This window comes from Aegilops tauschii, chromosome 7, assembly GCF_002575655.3.
Source record: "Aegilops tauschii subsp. strangulata cultivar AL8/78 chromosome 7, Aet v6.0, whole genome shotgun sequence".
Taxonomy (NCBI): Eukaryota; Viridiplantae; Streptophyta; class Magnoliopsida; order Poales; family Poaceae; genus Aegilops; species Aegilops tauschii.
The window spans coordinates 608,478,209-608,492,274 of record NC_053041.3 but is presented as its reverse complement, the minus strand read 5'-3'; the positions used below and the strand labels follow the sequence as shown (position 1 = coordinate 608,492,274).

Here is a 14,066-nt window from a genome sequence, read left to right as displayed (position 1 = left end):
CTGTCCTAAGCAACATAGTTTTATATATGTTGTCATTCTTCCACCTGCCGAAAGGGGTTCTACAGCGTCTAGATTACTTTAGATCTGGATTTTTTGGTAGTGTGATAACTAAACCAAGAAATATCGACTGGCTAGGTGGAGCGTATTATGCAGACCTAAAAGTCAAGGGGGCCTGGGAATCCAAGACCTTGAGATTAAAAACATCACTCTTCTCAGCAAGTGGGTTTATAAATTACTCACTGAGAGTGGAGTATGGCAGGAAATCATTCGCAACAAGTATGTGGGATCCCATGCCATTTCTCCAATTCATTGGAAACCTGGGGATTCACATTTTTGGAGTGGTGTCATGAAGGCCAAGGAATTCTTCTTCCAATTTGGGACCTTCTCGGTTAGAGACGGTTCTCAGGTTCGTTTATGGGAAGATACCTGGCTAGGGAACAACTCACTAATGGTGCAATTGAGCTTGTACCGGAGTGTTAGACATAAATTCGTCACGATTAAACAAGTATTAGGACAAGAAAACCCCGATATTTCTTTCCGTAGGGATCTTTTGGGCACTCGTCTGGCAGCATGGAATGAATTACTCACTCGCCTGGAGGACATTCAACTGTCAGATGAGCCGGACACTTTCTGATGGAACTTGCATCAGAATGGCAAATTTTCGGTCAAATCCATGTATGATGCAATGGTTCATTGTGATGTTCCAGTTGATAACAGGAAATTGTGGAAGCTAAAAATTCCTCTAAGAGTGAAGATTTTCCTCTGATTTCTAGACAAAGGAGTCATCCTAACTAGAGATAATCTGGCACGACGATCACTGGCATGGTTCCAAGACACGTGTCTTTTGCCAACATGACGAGTCTATCATACATTATTTTTTGAGTGCAAGTTCGCTCGGGCAGTTTGGGCCATGGTCCAAGTAGCTTCGAATTTATACCCACCACGTAGTGCACGGAATATGTTCGGCAACTGGTTGCGGGTATTGATAAACAATTTTCTGCACATATTCTTGTGGGAGCGGCAGCCTTATGCTGGGCAATGTGGTTTACCAGGAATGATGTGGTTTTTAACAATAAATGTGTCTCGTCTCCTATGCAGGTTATTCATGTTTCTACACGATGGCTCCATACATGGTCTATCCTGCAGAAGCTGGAGGACAGGGGCCCTTTTATGATGGCGTCTACATGGCTGGAGCGTACGGCCAGGAAGGTTTTCTACCTCCATGGATGGCGGTGTGATTTACGTATAGGATCTACCGCTCCTTAGGCTGGACACGATTTATTGCTTAGCATTGTATCGGATTATTTTATTTTTAGGGTGCTCTGGACTTTTTGACTGTGTGCATCTAGCTATGCAGAGGCCGGGCTTTCTTTCAATACGATTGTATCACCTCGATATATCTATTCAATGAAAAGTCTTTTATCGAAAAAACAAATGCGATATCAATATGTAACATAATTCATCTTCGACGTGTTCGTGTGAGCAGTGGCGGAGCTACGGCAAGGCCATATGGGCCGTGGCCCGCCCAGCCCATGCGGTTTTCTGCAGTGTATATGTAGTTTTGGGCCATGAAACATAATCCCAATAGTCATTTCCTACAGCCGGCCCGTCCAAGTTTTTGGGTCAAGCTCCGCCACTGCGTGTGAGTACGTGCACACAAGATGGTACCATAATTATGAGATGAGGCGATTAATCTCCAAAGATAAATGCAAGTATTGTCTAATATGTCTGCAAATTATAATATTTTCTGAAAATTACACTATTATAGACTTATCTTACATATTGTGAAAATGTGCAATTTCTGTTCAAGTTTTTGTCATCATTTCTTTAAAGTTTTTTCATTCTCTTTCTTTTTTATTTTAATACAAAAGTTATTCTCTGATTTTTTTTAGTTTTAGTATATAGTCTTGTCGGAAAAGAAGTGTCTGTCATATCAAAAAATTCCATCACCTGTTAAGCAGAGGAAGAAGAAGGCAGATGGGCCTTTCGGCAGGTGGGCCTTTGGATCCCAATCAGACGGTGGATAGCTAACTGACTGAAAATCTAAATAATTTAAGTCAATAGGGAGCTGACTGGAAATCAGATGGGCCCATATATAGTGCATGAATTAATTCCATAGAAATCCAATCTTATCTTTCAGAACGACTGCATTTGGATAGAAGTCAATTTTAGCAATACCTTCACAATTCACCAAACATATAATTGTAGGGAAAGAATTGTGTGGTAGTAAGATAAACACTGCTGAAAATATCATTAATTAAATTGATAGACGTCTTGATATACACAATTCGACGGCATAACGGTCTACTATAAATGGGGATGAAGGGAACTCATGTGGAATATACTAAACGAAACGTAGATCTGGAACACTTCTATTTGCAACCAGATAGTTACGTCTCTCTTTTCTCCTGCTTAGCTAGGTAGCTAAGATGGGGAGTTCCAATGGCCACTGCTCCATTTCCTTGGCCGTCCTCTTCGTCTTTGTTGTCACCGGCGACGCTAATCTAGGGTCGTGTGGCTGCTTCAAGCGTATCTTCTCCTTTGGCGACTCCATCATTGACACCGGCAATTTCGCATACACCATCCGCAACAGACCACCGAGTCCACCCTCGGTGCTTCCTTATGGAGAGACCTACTTCCACCACCCCACGGGCAGGGGCGGACCCAGAATAAAAACTGATTGGGGGAATTCATCAATAAGAAAACTTACAAAGGCTTATAAACCTCACAATATGTTATACACAAATGCTCTCTCTGATCCATATTATTTGTCAGGTGAGCGACAATCAATATGGATCTGAGAGAGTAGCAGTTTCCAATTACTCCAAGTCATAAGATACTTCAACAAAGTTCTAAAAAAAAATATACTTCATCCAACAGAGCCATGACGAGTTTATCACTAAAGTGAACATACCTTATAAAAAAGAGTTTATATCTCAATAGTACACAGATTGCAAAAGAGAAGATTTGTCTCCAACGTAAATGCCGCTACCTGCAAAGAGAAAACACATATTTGGCTTAGCTGCTTAAATACTAATGGAGATGGTAAACATGTAAAATGTGCAATGTATTAGACCATTACATTTCCACACGATGATCTTTCATTTTATGGAAACGATTAAGAATCACTTCATTGGTGATTGTATTTAGCAAGTCCTTTTCAACAAGGAAAATTAGGCTGTGACTCAAATAATAATCACCAATTTTGTTACGCGAAGCATTTTTCACAATCTTCATAGCCGAAAAACATTTCTCAACAGTGACAGTGGCAACGAGTGGTGGCGTTACCATCTCTTCATTTCTTTATCAAATACTTCTCCATTATCTTCCTTCTTCCATGCCAAATCATTGAAATACTAACTCTAAAGAGTTTAGATAAAGGTATGATACTATCAGCAGACTAGCAGGCGAGTACTAGTTCTGTATTAGTACACCTGAGAGTAGAAAATCCAGCCTCAACAGAATGGCTTCCAAGATTGAATTTCATAGAGAATTTGATTAGAACAAAGCATGCTACTAGCAGGCTAGCACGCTGCACGTCTGCACACAAGTACTAGCAATGTATTCTCAAATCCTAGAAAATGACCTACGGGTAGTGTGTCACATTTTAATCCTATCAAATTTTATTTACATGGCTGATAGGACTAGCAGTTCTAGACTAGCACGAACTGCATCCTTGCATTTGATTTGACAGGAAACATAACCAGAAATCCAAAAGAAGAAAAAAATCATTTCATGAATGGATCAGCTCAAGAAGAACAAACCTAGTTTCAGAGTTGGCCAGTTGGGGATGAGGGATGAGGATGATGAGCAGGGGAGCGACCAGCCTCCAGCCACGTATGTAGCCAGGCCGGCCGTCGGCGGCGGCGCGCGGCGGACTCTGCGGAGACACGGAGGGAGATCGTCGCAGCAGGCAGCGGCCGAGCCGGCGGTTCGTTTGGTTTGTATAATTAATTTCCAACAAGAATCAACGCAGCGGTGCCGTCTCGCCTTCCAATTTAATTGCTGGAATTATTTTCATGCAGCGAAAATCGATCCTCCATGGCATGACTGCCTTCCTTGCGTTTATCTTTTCTGGGCTTTAGCAAGGGAGTGGGGGCACCAGGCCTGGGCCGACTGGGGGCCTTGCTCGACCACTACTGAGCATTTAAGGGAGGATCAAAAATTGAGTGGGGTCCTGGGCCCCCACTCACCTGAACGTGCGTCCGCCCCTGCCCACGGGCCACGCCTCTGACGGGCGTCTCATCATGGACTTCTATGGTATGTACATGTGCAAGCATGTGTGTTCTAACAGTTCAATTTCGTACGCGTGCTAAATTTGGTGCATGATGTTTTGTCAGCGCAAGCGTTGGGCCTGCCGCTGCTGCCGCCGAGCTTGCCCGAGGAGAAGACGGGGCAGTTCCCCACTGGTGCCAACTTTGCCGTGTTCGGCGCTATGGCGCTGAACCCGAACTACTTCAAGTCCAGGTATAACTTGAGTGTACCGTTTCCATGGAGCCTCCACGATCAGCTCGCTACTTTCAACAAAGTGCTCACACGGATTGCTCCAGGAGATGGTACGTAATGCATGCAAAAACATACCTTGGGGTCAGCTTATGATATTTTAATTACGGGACATTTCTGCATGCACCATGCACCTGCATGTGTTCTTGGTCAACTTATTCCTTTCTTTTTGCTGTGATCAGCTGCAACAAAGAGGCTCCTGAGCGAGTCCCTGGTCGTCTTTGGTGAGATTGGGGGCAATGACTACAACTTTTGGTTCTTCGACTCTGAGCTCAGCAAGGACAGAAACACGCCCCTCCAGTATATGCCCGATATTATCGACCGCATCGGAGCCGGCGTGCAGAAGGTGATCAACCTCGGCGCCAAGACGATCCTTGTCCCGGGGAACTTCCCCATCGGGTGCGTGCCGGCCTACCTTAGTATTCACAAGAGCAATACATCTGCGGACTACGACCAGTTCGGCTGCCTCGCGTGGTTCAACGCGTTCTCTCGGAGGCACAACCAGCTGTTGAAGCAGGAGATCGGCCGGCTCAAGTCCCGGAACCCCAGCGTAAAGATCATCTACGCAGACTACTACGGCGCCTTCATGGAGTTCATCAGGAATCCCAACAGGAATGGCATCGACAGCCCTCTCGTGGCATGCTGTGGTGGCAACGGGCCCTACGGCACCGGCCTTCCGTGCGACCGGAACGCGAAGGTTTGCCGCGACCCATCCAGGTTCGCCAACTGGGACCAGGTTCACATGACGGAAAAGGCATACAGTGTCATCGCCAATGGGGTGCTCAATGGCCCGTATGCGGACATCCCTTTGCTCCACGCATGCTAGGAGAATTCCTTCTGAGAGACTTGAAGAATTGTTGCTGCCACCAAGATCTGATACGCTTCTTGGGATTCTTATTCCTGTATCTCCATATCAATTATTCATGAATGAAATGGTTGGATCTGTCACATGCATGAATATGTAATGTATTTATCACAAAAAACATGCACAGGCGCGTGCACTAATATATCCCCACCTAACCCTAGTATAGTTGCAGTGCCAGCCATCTCGAGACTGGACTCACTGGTATGGATGTTTGCCCCAACGGTAACTTGCTATAGGGTCTTTTTCATTCATAGAATTATCAAAAAGAAAAGCAGGAAAATACCCCCGCAGAAAAAAAACAGGAATATAAAAATGCAGAATATGCATGCTTTCGTTGCTTTGCACCACGCCTAGATTTGAGGGAACCTAGGAACTATTCTTCTATACCATGGATGTGTTAGGTGAAAACTCAAAGGAAATGCATGCTAGATAAACTAAATTATATATTGTTGTATTGCAAATCACTGGTAGAGAATAGACCTTTAGTCCCGGTTCGCAAAGGCCATTAATCCCGGCTGTGCAACCGGGACTAAATATGCGCGACTAAAGCCTCCCCCCCTTTAGTCGCGCCTCTTACGAACCGCGACTAAAGGCCCGTCCACGTGGGCGCCAGGAGTCCGTCGGGGCGGAGGACCTTTAGTCCCGGTTCTCGTGGCTAACCGGGACTAAAGGCCTCCTCCGCAGGTTTAGGGTTTTAGCCCCCCTAAACCTGGTTTCTTTTTAATTTGTAGTGTTTTATTTCTTTTATATTTTATTTTGTGTTTTATTTTAATTTTGATGAAGTTTCAGTACACATATTCTACGCTACTATATACATGCATATGAAATTTCAAACAAGAAGAATTCAAGAGGAATATATAATATATATTCAATCTCGGGTCACCATATACAACTTCGAACAAGTTTCCATACATAATTAGGATGGATGACCATATACAACTTCGAACAAGTTTCAATCTCGGGTATGCATATAAATTTCTTCGTCCTCGGTATAGTGTTCTCCTTTAGGATTGATGACTTCCCTCATGAAAAATCCTACTAATTCATCTTGAATTGGTCGGAAGCGAGCTTCTAGACTAAGCCTCCTCCGCAAGTTATCCGTCGCTTTCCGCACGCTATCCGATGCCTTCCGCTCAGAGGTGTGTCTCCGGATGTTCTCACAAACATAGTATCCACATAGATTGGTCCCCGGTGGCTGCTTATCCACATTAACTAACCTTCTAAAATCTAGCTCATGTTTGAATTCACCGACAATTTCTTCTGAGAACCGTCTCCAAACCCTACAGGGCAAAGAAAATTAAATGAACAAGGGAGTTATTAGTTACTTGATATTAGGAAATGAACGAAAGAGACCGATCGATATAGAGCTCAAATGATTGAAAATAATTACTTTTGCAGCATTTTTCTCATGTCGGCCCAACGCTTTGAATCCGAATCCATAGAGTCCATGATTAGAACTCTGGAGGTGTGAAGTTCAATATTTAGCAGAATCCAGTGGAACCTGCGGACACGTTACATGCACAGTCATGCATAACTCATCGGTTAGACATACCATGCATGGAGTAAACAAAAGAGAATGGGCACAAGAGAGAAACACTCACCCAAAATGGTAAGGAAATAGAATATGACTTTTGAGTTGATGCTTTCTAAGAAACTTGTACAAGTCTTTCTCCACATCTTCGGGGTGATTTTGTAACACATGTCCATTAACGATATGTGGGTCAATGAACCCAACATCATGGATGTTTCTTATTTTGCATTCCCAAATCTTCAATCTGCATAATAGCGTACGCAACAATATAGTTAGGACAATATATATATATATAGTGCAGGCAATGAAGAACGAGATGAGGTAGAAATAAATCACTTACAGAACGTAGCAACTCAGGATAGATTTGTCGAGCTCGCGCAGATTGAACAGCTGGAACAATTCACTCATATGAACTTGTACAGAGTACCGTTTGGTGTGATGCTCCTCTGTAACATCCGCATAAACATATTCTTTGCCGGCCCATGTTATGAAATGCTTGTACCAACGTAGCAGATTTTGCATTTGTGGTGGTAGACTCTTTTCCCGCGCAGGCTCGACGAGAGGCCCATTCCGCACATATTGTAATGCTATCTCACATACTGGCGCATCCTCAAGGCCTAACGAGGCACGAAGAGTCAAACCCATCTCGGACGCTTGTTTCATGGCACTCGCTACAGTCAATCCAAGTGCTGCCGCAGCTGCTATGATCTCGGGGTCCTCTTTCGGACCGGCTTTCACTATGAGCGGGGGGATCGATTGTTTATTCTGCATCCCGAGCTGGTCAACTTGTTTCCCGCTTTTTTTACTTTCTTCTTTCTCCTCCTTCAATATTTTTGCTTGCCTACGAAGTTCATGTCCATAGTCGTCAGGCATATTCAGCTCAGCTTGGGACGGTGTCGTCAAAAAATCCTTAGCCCACTTCTTTTGCTTCTCAGTGGATACTTGCTTGGGCTCAGACTCTTTTATCGCCTTCGTATCCGCCTTCCATTTCTCATAATGAGCAGACGCGGCCAATTTGGTTTCAGCTTCACTAAGTTCCCAAGGCCTTGGGAGGAGAGGCTTCAGTGATGGCTCCGGTACCCTTGTGGTCTTAGGTACATAAGGGTCCGGGTTAATAGTCCAGGAGCGGGTTTCCTTGCTGTCCGCCTGCTTCTGCTTCTTCGCTGGAGGTGGATTGGGGGCGTCGTACCCGCCGGAGGAGGATTGGGGGGCGTCGTACCCGCCGGAGGAGGATTGGGGGGCGGCGGCTGCTTACCCGCCGGAGGTTGTGGATCGGGGGACGGCGTCGAATGGCGTGAAGGAGGTGTAGGTGAACCACCGCCACCACCACCACCATCGGAGGGGGGTGGACTTGTTAGCCTTGGCGCCTCGCCTGGAAACACTATGTACTTCTTTTTCCATAGAATGATCTGGCGCTTGACATCTCCAAGTCTTCTCTCCCCTTCGGGTGTAGCTTTGTCAATCTCCAGGTCCTCAAACTCTTGGACTATGTCTTCCACCGTGACACGAGCATAGCCATATGCAATGGGGTTGTTGTGGTGGAGTGCTCCAGGTGTACAGGGTAAAGCACTGCCGGTAGCTACCTTCGTGGAAACGTTCCCCACGGGATAATGCATATCACATTCTTTCATCTCCTTTACATCATCCACGGGGTAGTGAGGCTCCGGTGCACGAATCTCGATCGTCGGTGCATTAGCACCAGGCGGGGCATCCGTGGAAGCCACGCTGCTTCTCCGCTGCTGGCTTCCGCGATCCGCTTCATGATCTTCATGCGGCCCTGCAGCCGATTTTTCTTTTACTAGTTCATGCACGGTCTGCTTCAACTCATGGAGTTCCGATGCAAACTTCGCCAAAAGATCTGCATCCCGGTCCGTCTTTCTCTTACGGCTTCTGTAACAGTACGGGTCATTGTCCTGGGAAAACCCTACTTTCCACGGAATTCTGCCATTGCCTCGTACATGTCCTCCGTGTTCATCATTCCCGAGGGCTGTTGTCAGTGCGTCTTTCTCTCTGTTGAACTTGATCAAGCCCTCTTGAGCTTGGGTCATTGCGTCAATAAGGGCTTGGGTGGGAGCAAACTTTTTCTTCCGGTGAACACACACCCCTGTCTCCGGGTCTAGCGATCCCCCATGCCCGTACCACCAGCTTTTGGCCCTTGGGTCCCATCCCTCTGTACCTAGAGGGATTCCTCGCACCCTCAGGTCCTCCTCCATCTTCTGCCACTTAGGCTCCGAAAGGCGGTATCCTCCTGGCCCCATAATATGATGGTACTTTTTCTTACTCGCATTATCCTTATTTTTTTCGATATTTCCTTGAAATGCTCCGATTTCTTTTGCCTCACAAATTCTGGCCAATCATCTTTCAGTTTCTCATGTTGTCCATTGAAATCCGGAGTCTTGCCCTTGTTGACATAGTCACGGGTTAAATTTTTCTTGAAGTTCCGGAATGCTTCGGCCATCTTCTAAAGAGCGAACTCTTTAACTAACCTCCTCCTCTCATGTCCACCCGGAACCTCGTTACCGAATTCATCGACTTTGTTGTATTCCGGAGGTAGAATGAAATGTTCCATAAGCTTTCTCCAGCAATCCTTTTTCGTTCTCTTGTCGACAAAACTGAAACCAAGACGTGCCTTCTTTGGCTCCTTCCATTCCTGGACGGTGATCGGGACGTTGTCTCTAACAACGACTCCGCATTGGTTGATAAACTTTGAGGTGTGTTGTAGGGGCTTGCCGGTTTCACTGACAAAATCAATGGTATATGTTTCTCCTGTTTTCATCGCCTTGGATTTGCCACGCTTTGTCGTACTCGATCCGGCCGAGGGCTAAAAAAAGAAAGAGAGTCGCGCGCGTTAATACATATGTATTGACATTTCAGTAAGTTTGTATCACGAGAGGCTCAATGTATATATATACCTCGCCGGAGGTGGTTGCTACTTGCAATTCGAGATCGTCGTTTGTTGACGGTTGACCTCCGTCGACAATGTCCGTTCCTTCACCTTCTTGATCATCGACAATGTCTGTTCCACCGTCAAAGTTTAGAAAAGAAGAGACTAGATCCTCTTCTTGCTCATCTTCTGAGCCCGGCACATAAGGAATCTCGTTGTTTATGATGCCCATTAAATAACATTCAGCCTCCGGATCCCTAAGCGGCTCGGCTCTATCGTCCGCCATATGTCACTCCTGCATGTAGTAAAAATTAATTAAGTATAAAGGAATTAAAAAATAAGATTAAGGACATAGAGGAGGAGCAGCGACGGTTGAATGATTAAGAGCTATTAATTTTTGCTTTCATTTCAGCCATTTTTGGAAAACAACAAAAACAGAAATACTTTAGATGTCAAACTGCATGTATAAGGTTGAAAACATGTGCCAAATGTTTCACTGAACATTTTGAGGTATTAAACATAATTTTTGGATAATTATTAATTAGTTATGCCATTTTATTTTTTCTTTTCTTTTATGACCAGAACAGAAAATTGATGCTTTTTTGGTCAAATTTATACAATTATTCCCAAATAAAATACCATTGTGTATATTTTGTTAAGACAAAATTTTAGAGCTCTCTGCTCTCTCTCTCTCGCTCGCTGACGGGTGACCACCAGCACGGGCACGCACGGCGGCGCCGTTTCCGCACGCGCGCGAGGCTGGCAAGGCGCGCATCCAGTACGCGGCGACGAGGAGGACGGCAGGCGGCGGAGGACGGCAGGCGGCGGCGGGCACCTACCGGAGACGAGGGCGGCGCGGAGAAGACGAGGGCGGCGCCGCGGAGAAGACGAGGTCCTGGATGCGTTTGGTGGTTAGCGCGGAGAAGACGAGGGCCGCGGAGAATATATAGGGCAAGCCTTTAGTCGCGGTTGGGGACACCAACCGCGACTAAAGGTACCCTTTAGTCGCGGTTGGTGTCCCCAACCGGGACTAAAGGGGTACCTTTAGTCGCGGTTGGTGTCACGACCCGCGACTAAAGGTTCTTTCGCGCCGTTTTCGTTCCCGCGCGGAAAGAGCCTTTAGTCGCGGTTCGTGTCACGAACCGCGACTAAAGGTCCTTTTTCAAATACTTTTCATTTTAAAATCTTAAAAATACAAATAATATATCAAAAAATTGAGAAAAATAAAACTAATTCATTTTAAAATCTTAAAAATAGAAATAATATATCAAAAAATTCAAAAAAATAAAACTAATTCATTTGAAAATCTTAAAAATACAAATAATATATCAAAAAATTCAGAAAAATAAAACTAATTTATTTGAAAATCTTAAAAATACAAATAATATATCAAAAAATTCAAAAAATAAAACTAATTCATTTGAAAATCTTAAAAATACAAATAATATATCAAAAAATTCAGAAAAATAAAACTAATTCATTTTAAAATCTTAAAAATACAAATAATATATCAAAAAAATCCAGAAAAATAAAACTAATTCATTTTAAAAATTCAGACCGATTGTTTTGTTCTACATCCTCGATCCCTTGAAGGTTTGACAAAAGGTTTGATACATCATTCAGTTCATCGACCAAATACAAATCATCCGGATTCGCCATCATACGTCCTGCCGTGCATTTGGTATGCATATATGCACTCAGTAGCCACGGCAGGGCTGTATGATGGCGATACCGATTGTTTTGTTCTACATCCTCGATCCCTTGAAGGTTTGACAAAAGGTTTGATACATCATTCAGTTCATCGACCAAATACAAATCATCCGGATTCGCCATCGTACGTTTTAATTCACATGATCCATTCAACAAAGTTTGGTACAATAAATTATTACACATCAATTCTTCCCTTGTGTCCCTGCTTGCTTACGATTGTGCCGTATCCATGGAGCATCCTCGTCATTTAACTTAATGCTTGGGTCAGTGTTCACTTTGAAGAGCGGAATTTCACCAAACATATTATAATCTTCTGACATGTCTGTCTTGCCCTCCACTCCCACGATGTTTCTTTTCCCTGAAAGAACAATGTGGCGCTTTGGATCATCGCATGATGTACTGATCGTTTTCTTATCTTTCCGTTTCCTCGGTTTGCTACTCATGTCCTTCAAATAAAAAACCTGAGCGACATCTTTGGCAAGGACGAATGGTTCGTCAAGGTAACCAAGATTGTTGAAATCCACCATTGTCATTCTGTATTGCTCGTCCACCTTTACCCCACCTCCTGTTAGCTTGAACCATTTGCACCGGAACAAAGGGACCTTAAAGGAGGGTCCATAGTCAAGTTCCCATATCTCCTCTATGTAACCATAATATGTGACCTTTTGCCCATTCTCGGTTGCTGCATCAAAGCGGACACCACTGTTTTGGTTGGTGCTCTTTTTATCTTGGGCGATGGTGTAAAATGTATTCCCATTTATCTCGTACCCTTGGAAAGTCGTTATAGTCGAAGATGGTGTCTTGGCCAACATGTACAGCTGATCTCCAACATCATTGTCATTCATTAAATGTTTTCGCAACCAACTGCCGAAAGTCTCCATGTGGGCCTTTCTAATCCAGGATTTAGGCTTCCCCGGGTTGTCCGAGCGTAAAATGTTCTTGTGTTGCTCGAAGTACGGAGCCACCAAGCTGGAATTTTGCAGAACTGTGTGGTGTGCTTCAGTCATAGAATGACCGTCCATACATATCGTTGATTTCCTTCCGATCGTGCCTTTTCCACTTAGTCTCCCCTCGTGCCGCGATTGAGGAATACCAATCGGCTTAAGGTCAGGAACATAGTCAATACAGAACTCAATTACCTCCTCATTTCCATAGCCCTTGACGATGCTTCCTTCTGGCCTAGCACGGTTACGAACATATTTCTTTAATACTCCCATGAACCTCTCAAAGGGGAACATATTGTGTAGAAATACAGGACCGAGAATGGAAATCTCTTCGACTAGGTGGAGCAGGAGGTGCGTCATAATATCGAAGAAGGATGGTGGGAACACCAACTCGAAACTGACAAGGCATTGGACCGCATCGTTCTGTAACCGTGGTAGATCTTCTAGATTGATTACCTTCTGAGAGATTGCATTGAGGAATGCACATAGCTTCACAATGGCTACTCGAACATTTTCCGGTAGGAGCCCCCTCAAAGCAATCGGAAGCAATTGCGTCATAATCACGTGGCAGTCGTGAGACTTCAGGTTTTGGAACTTTTTGTCCGCCATGTTTATTATTCCCTTTATATTCGACGAGAAGCCAGACGGGACCTTCATACTGCTCAGGCATTCAAAAAAATGACCTTCTCTTCTTTGGTAAGAGCGTAGCTGGCACGACCTTGAAACCATTCCGGATGCCGGTCATCTGGGTCTTTCAAAAGTTGCTGGTCCTGCCGTGCTTCCTTTGTATCATTTGTCTTCCCATACACGCCCAAGAAGCTTAGCAGGTTCACGCAAATATTCTTCGTAACATGCATCACGTCGATTGCAGAGCGGACATCTAGGACTTTCCAATATTCTACCTCCCAAAATATAGATTTCTTCTTCCACATGGGTGCGTGCCCGTCAACTCCCCGCGGAACTGATTGTCCGCCAGGACCCTTTCCAAAGATGACTTTCAAATCCTTGACCATATCAAATATCTCAGCACCAGTACGTTCCGCAGGCTTCGGCCGGTGATCTGCCTTGCCGTTGAAATGCTTGCCTTTCTTTCTTACGTTATGATTTCGGGGAAGAAATCGACGATGACCCAGGTACACGTTCTTCTTACAATTACCCAAACGTACACTTTCGGTCTCATGTAAGCAGTGCGTGCATGCATTGTATACCTTATTTGTCTGTCCCGAAAGGTTACTGAGAGCAGGCCAATCGTTGATGGTTAGAAAAAGCAACGCTCGTAGGTCAAATTCCTCTTCTTTGTGCTCATCCCAGACACGTACACCAGGTCTGCCCCACAACTGTAAAAGTTCATCAACTAATGGCCTTAGGTACACATCGATGTCGTTGCCGGGTTGCTTTGGACCTTGGATGAGCACTGGCATCATAATGAACTTCCGCTTCATGCACAACCAAGGAGGAAGGTTGTAGATGCATAGAGTCACGGGCCAGGTGCTATGGCTGGAGCTCTGCTCGCCAAAAGGATTCATGCCATCAGTACTTAGACCAAATCTTATGTTCCTTGCGTCAGCTGCAAAATCTTTGAACTTTCTGTCGATCTTTCTCCATTGCGTTCCATCAGCGGGGTGTCTC

At 44.7% G+C, this 14,066-nt stretch overlaps 1 protein-coding gene across 1 annotated transcript; it reads left to right on the top strand.

Moving 5' to 3' along the window:
• Positions 1–2,134: 2,134 nt before the first annotated feature.
• Positions 2,135–5,329, top strand: LOC109766493 (GDSL esterase/lipase At1g28600-like). The gene is made up of 4 exons (XM_020294908.2): positions 2,135–2,657; positions 4,227–4,260; positions 4,341–4,556; positions 4,686–5,329. Exons 1-4 carry the CDS (start codon positions 2,430–2,432, stop codon positions 5,327–5,329), a joined length of 1,122 nt encoding a protein of 373 aa, XP_020150497.1. The 5' UTR covers positions 2,135–2,429.
• Positions 5,330–14,066: the final 8,737 nt, after the last annotated feature.

What these genes read in the sequence shown, in the direction of transcription:
- LOC109766493 (XM_020294908.2), top strand. Translation starts at nt 2,430, where the DNA reads ATGGGGAGTTCCAATGGCCACTGCTCCATTTCCTTGGCCGTCCTCTTC. An exon ending in TCCACCACCCCACGGGCAGG is followed by an intron (nt 2,658 to 4,226) that starts GGCGGACCCAGA and finishes CCCACGGGCCAC; the next exon opens with GCCTCTGACGGGCGTCTCAT. An exon ending in ACGGATTGCTCCAGGAGATG is followed by an intron (nt 4,557 to 4,685) that starts GTACGTAATGCA and finishes TGCTGTGATCAG; the next exon opens with CTGCAACAAAGAGGCTCCTG.